The 6,281-nt window shown below is 38.6% G+C and overlaps 1 protein-coding gene across 1 annotated transcript; it reads left to right on the top strand.

The window, feature by feature from the left end:
* Nucleotides 1-1,075: 1,075 nt before the first annotated feature.
* Nucleotides 1,076-3,085, top strand: LOC103938979 (CBL-interacting serine/threonine-protein kinase 25). Its single transcript, XM_009349034.3, has one exon. The coding sequence runs from the start codon at nucleotides 1,518-1,520 to the stop codon at nucleotides 2,838-2,840; it is 1,323 nt and encodes a 440-aa protein (XP_009347309.1). The 5' UTR covers nucleotides 1,076-1,517; the 3' UTR covers nucleotides 2,841-3,085.
* The last annotated feature ends 3,196 nt before the right edge of the window (nucleotides 3,086-6,281 follow it).

Below are 6,281 nucleotides of genomic sequence, written 5' to 3' on the forward strand. Positions count from 1 at the left end.
TTCACCTGTAAGTGAGAGGTTTTAGATTTGGTAGCCCATTGTGAGGCTAAGCTCACCCTCCCATTCCCGTTAGTATAGATCATATCATTTGTTCAGGAAAAAAAAAAAAAAAACTAGAATGCATGCTAATTTGGTCAGCAATCTTTCTGTTTTCTTAATACAGAAAGTTGAGTGATATCGATTTCAAGGTTAAGTTGGTCTAGCAAATTTTGGTATTTGACGCAGTTGCGGTAGATTTATTGGATTTGGTTTTTATTTACTTAATTTTTCCCTTTGTTTTTTTACCTAAATTATATATTTATTTTTGTTGCCTTTTTTTAATTTTTAATTTTTTTTGTGGCTATGATTTTTGGGTAAGGGTTACTTTTCATGATTTTGATATTCGAGCAATAATATTGTCAATATTTGATTAATATATCTTCTTTATTTAATTTTGATTATTTATTAATCCAGAAAATTCTCGTTTCAGCTTACTTTTCAAATAAATAAAAAGAAAACTAATAAAAGATAGTGTTATTCATGTACTCACTTTTAGTTTTCACACTCTTGTTAATTTTTTACCATTAATCTTCTTCAATTTATTTAATTCAACAGTTGAAAATTAAAAGAAGTGTGAGAAGTAAATGTGGTGTGAGTGTTTATCGCATTACCCTAATTAAAAGACGAACAAATGCTTCAAAAATTACATAGTGAAATTATTGGTCATCGGCAAGTGTCTTATAACTCAGTTGATTATGAGCATTTGTCTATGCACCAGAGATCTCGTAGTCATATCTCCCTCCCCATAGTTTAGTCTATATTATTATTATCCTATCATTTTGTCAAAAAAAAAAAATATTGGTTAGTGTTTTAGAGGATTTGGGTCATATCTCGTCTTTGAATCATTTAGTTGTATTATAATTTGTAACATTTCTCTAATAAATATGAAACTCATATGTGTTGGTTGATTTTTCTCTATAGAGATATGGTATAAATGATAATATAAGTAGATGGTAAGTGTAACACCACTCTCGTCAATTATTAAAATCGAAGAAATATTAGGGTTTGTTATATCTGGACCAATAAAACTCGTCCGCTTGTTTCTGTAATCTTGCTCACCACACGCCCTTATGAAAACATGATTCTGTGTGCGTAGTCCCCGTTCTGACAGAAAATACCAGGTGCTCCAATGGCGTCATGCCAACCATCCTTCTGTCTCGCCTCCTCTTTCTCTCTCCAAATCCAAACCTCCCTCTAGTCTTTAAACCCCTTGAATGGAATCCACTCGGATCAGTATCTCAGCCATTCTTTCTTGGATTCCATCACACCATGAGCCCAACTCCCCAAATTAACCAAAACCCATCTCAAATCCGCTCTTTAGTTTCAATATTTCTCATACATTTGGTGTTTAATTTTCCAAATCTCAATTAGACAACTCAAATCATTTGTTTAATCGCGGTTGGTGCGTCGACAATTCCGAGAATACAACTCCTTGACGAAAGAGCATCTTACTCCCAATACCTAATTTCCCAGAGTCAATGGAGGAAAGGACGGCGCTTTTCGGGAAGTACGAGGTGGGGAAGCTGCTGGGCAAGGGGACCTTCGCGAAGGTCTACCATGGCAGACAAATCGCGACGAACGAGAGCGTGGCGATTAAGGTGATCAGCAAGGACCAGGTGAAGAAGGAAGGGATGATGGAGCAGATCAAGCGGGAAATCGAAGTGATGCGTTTAGTCCGCCACCCGAACGTCGTGGAGCTGAAAGAAGTCATGGCGACCAAGACCAAGATCTTCTTCGTTATGGAGTACGTCAGGGGCGGCGAGCTCTTCGCTAAGGTGGCGAAGGGGAGGCTGAAGGAGGATCAGGCCCGGAAGTACTTCCAGCAGCTGATCTCCGCCATCGATTTCTGCCACAGCAGGGGCGTCTCCCACCGCGATTTGAAGCCGGAGAATCTGTTGCTTGATGAAAACGAGGATCTGAAAATCTCCGACTTCGGACTCTCCGCTCTGCCGGAGCAGCTCCGGAACGACGGGCTTCTGCACACCCAGTGTGGGACTCCTGCTTACGTGGCGCCGGAGGTGCTGAGGAAGAAGGGGTACGACGGATCTAAGGCGGATATCTGGTCGTGTGGAGTTGTGCTGTTCGTTTTGCTGGCTGGGTTTCTGCCGTTCCAGGACGAGAATCTGATGAACATGTACAGGAAGGTTTTCAAGGCGGAGTTTGAATGTCCGCCGTGGTTTTCGACGGAGGCGAAGCGGTTAATCTCGAAAATGTTGGTTTCCGACCCGGAGAAGCGAATCACCATTCCGGCGATCATGCGCACGCCGTGGTTTCGCAAAGGGATGAAGAAACAGGAGGAGTTCACGGAACCCACGGAAGGTGTTGATGAAAAGTCCGACGGGAGCGACCCTCCGAAGTTCTTCAATGCATTTGAGTTCATTTCTTCGATGTCGTCCGGGTTCGACTTGTCGAATTTGTTCGAGAAGAAGCGGAAGGCCGGGTCCGTGTTCACGTCCAAGTGCTCGGCTGCGGCGATCATGGCAAAGATCGAGGCGGCGGCAAAGGGGCTAAGCTTTAAAGTGGGGAAAGTAAAGGACTTCAAATTAAGGATGCAAGGGCCGAATGAAGGGCGAAAAGGGCGGCTTTCGGTGACCGCGGAGGTGTTCGAGGTGGCGCCGGAGGTGGCGGTGGTGCAGTTTACGAAGTCGTCCGGGGATACTTTGGAGTATGCCAAGTTTTGTGAGGAAGATGTTAGGCCAGCATTGAAAGACATTGTATGGACATGGCAAGGTGACGGTAGCGGTAACGGAAACGGGAAAGTCGACTGTGATCAAGTTCAAGACCGATTAAACGAAGATTAATGTGTTAAAGTAATTAATAGTAACAATCTTGGAAATACTGAACCTAATTTTGGGGTTTTTGGCTTTCACATTTTGTAGTTGGTTTTTTGCTTTTTGGGCTGTTTTCGGTTTTTAGCAAGAAGGAGGATTAATTTGTACATATTTTGTGATTAGAATGCTATTTAGTATTTTGTAAGCGCCACAGTGGAATGTTGAAAAACTTTGTAAAGACGTAAAGAGTTTAGTAAAGCATCGATTTTCTGTAACTTTTTTCAACTCCAATCGCAAAACAGATGAACTCACTTTTTTTCTTTTAATTTCATAATGGAAATCACACTTATTCTTCATGCGTGGCTATTTTTTCTTTTCCGTATCAATTTGAGTAAAATCAATTGTTTCTTTTTATTATATCCTCACATTTGACATGTATTGACTTAGATGATACCAAAAAAAAAAAAAAAAGAGTTTCGAAAACTATTTGACGAAAGAGTGTGTTTTGAGTGAAATCTCACAATGTATAATTAATTAGTTTGGCTGCTCATATTCTAACAAGGGAGAAATTTTTCCAGATGACTAACACATTAGCTTACTTAGAGTTCCTAACCAATACAACTTTAACATGTGCCTATTTCATTATTGAAATAAAAAGATTGCCACATTTTGATATTTATGATAAGCATTAATAAACAAAATTCCTAATATACCCCTATAGTTCAAAGAGAAAGAAGTCAGAAAACTCTCCGACTACCCCCTTCCACGCCGACCACCCACCTCCATCGCCGCTTTGTGATTCCACCGGCGACACTCTATATATTCTCTCTTCCTCTTTTTCTTACCCCCCCCCTTTCTCTTGTTCTCCCCCACCCTATTAGAACCACCCACCTCCGTCGACCTAGATTTGCCGTCTCCGGCCTCTGAATTAAGATCTGTCTTTCAACATCCCTTGTGTCCATCTCAGAAAGAGCACAAGAAGGAGGACAAAACATTGAGATGAAAAAGAAAGGGAGAAATGTGTGGGGAAGGGAGGGATGAATGGGGGTGGGGTAGGGTGGACGATGTAGGTCTCTGACAAGGAGTGGGCCGATGGGGGAGGCATGGGAGGAGAAGGGTGTGGGAGGCGATTTGGAGATTGGGAATACAGGGAGTCGGTTTAATTTTATTTTTTAATTAATTGTATTTATGTAAGAAAGGTGTTAAGATGTTATTAGTGGGGAACACCACTTGTAATGCTGAGGTGTGTGTTCTAGTCACATGAAAAAATTTCTCCTAATAAGGGAAGTAAGAGGGTTCGAAACTATCACAATAATTTAGGGAAGGAAAAATTCCAAACTTGTAACGCATGAGGGAAAACCCAATAAATATTGAACCGTATACATATTCTAACAGTGTAAACTTTAACCATTTTTCTTCTCTAGACAAATAAAATCACACCCCCTAAAATAACATCCATGTCACTTTCTAACCCAATAGCATAAGCCAAAATCACTTTGGATGCATAAGCTACTTTCTAGGAAAAGGATCCTTCTTTTCTTGGTTTCTTGGGGATCCTAGAGATCCCGTGGTCGTAATCGTTCATCGTACATCGTGCGGTCAATTTTCGTTAGTTATTATTTATATTTAATTTAAAATTTTGAAATAATTTATAATCGCACGATGTATGACGAATGATCACGATCGTAAGAATCTTTAAAATCCTCAAAAAAGGAATCTGACGAATATCCTTTTCCCGCTTTCTAAGTCAACAATGCTCAAAGCCAAAATCACATTGTTCATTAGTAATAAAATAATAAATGGGGAAGACCAAGTCAACAATGCTCAAAGACTGGAAGCTTTCAGAAGAAACGAAAAAAAAAAAAAAAATTCCCAATAATATAAGGTAAAAATTTGGCACCATATGAAAATTAACCACATTCGTCATCTTAATTTGGAATTAATAAATGTTTAAATTATACACGTCGACAATATAGTTCCACCTAATTAAAATAGCTACTAGCCTATTAGCTTCTGGGACTGGTAGACTGGTAGACTGGCCGTTGGAAAATGATAAAGAATATTAATATTATGGTGGAAACGGTTGCGCTTTCTTTCCCATTTGTGTTTTCTCATCCACCATCTTTCTGGTGCAGTTTCTGACGCGCGTCCAACGAGCTTAGCGGATGAGAGAACGCTGCTTCTTGAAAAAGCACTTTGCTAAGTTTGGTTATTGATGGATGTCACTCACTAGTCACTTTTAGTAAGCCCTAATTTTGGAAAATTGGGTAACAACATTCCAAAATGTTTTTTTTTTTCAAAAGGGAGATTAATTGATGGTTTCGTCACGGTTGTCCAGTCTTTTAAGGATCAAAAATACTCATAGAGGCATTTTAACCTCTTTATGACCACCATCGTGTGATTCATTGACACAAAAATTGGACCCAATAATACGTTGAGACAAAATAATATGAATAGGAATGCTTGACCACATTATACACGTAAGTCACTCTTCTAAAAGTATAAGATTTATTATATATTAGTCTCACTCGCTTTATGCTGATCACACTTAATATGAGAACGACCTCAATCATATTCCTTATTAAATTATTGAATGATATTGCACGAAGACCTAATTTCTTAATAGGGTGGTGAAGAATGCAAGGTATGTGTACCTTTCATCTTCACCATAATGCATACATATCGTCCATATTTAAGAGAGATTGCCTTGCAAGTAATTGCATCAACCAATACTATGAATTTATGGTATTGCTCAAGTGACTTGTGACTCTTAGTCATTGATGTACTAATAAGATAGAGAAATATCATGTAGATTTATATACATGCGCCTCAATAATTGTGAATTGTTGTTGATGTAAGTCGGATATAGGATTTGCCTAAATAACTGAAGTCAAGGCTGGTTTTTTGTTTTCAGTTGCTTAAATTTCTTTAGAAAGTTGGAGCCTTAATTGTGTTTGATAGATGAAATAATATGTTTTTTTTGTCCTTTCCGAAATCATAGGTCCAAAACAGCATAAAGTAGAAGTAGCTCTACACATGTTTCTCAATGAAGTTTTTTTTTTTCATTGAAGGCATGTGAACAGCACCAGTTAATGAAACTTTCCTATCAACAAATCATTTCTCCATATTGTTATTTTCTAAAAGAACTTTTAGCACTGCAGTTTACCAAATACTTACCTGTTTTTTTCACAGCTGTTTATTCTCACAGCACTGCAAAAACATCTTAAAAAAAAAAATACAACAACCCCAAACTAACACTCAATCAAATGCAAGTAAATAACTGTCGGTAACACGACTCAAGACAATGACATGTATGTATGACAAAAACTTATAAAACATTATTTATGTACACCTCAAGATTTCTAGAACTTAGGCTGTAGTGGTAGAGTGACATACACTACAATAAGGCTAGAGTTCAACTCTTGTCTTGCCCTTATCCCTCGTTGAATCAAACACAACACAAAAATTGAT

Source organism: the organism of the source record quoted next, unplaced genomic scaffold (genome assembly GCF_019419815.1).
Source record: "Pyrus x bretschneideri cultivar Hongxiangsu unplaced genomic scaffold, Pyrus_bretschneideri_v1 Contig28, whole genome shotgun sequence".
In the NCBI taxonomy this organism is placed as follows: domain Eukaryota; kingdom Viridiplantae; phylum Streptophyta; class Magnoliopsida; order Rosales; family Rosaceae; genus Pyrus; species Pyrus x bretschneideri.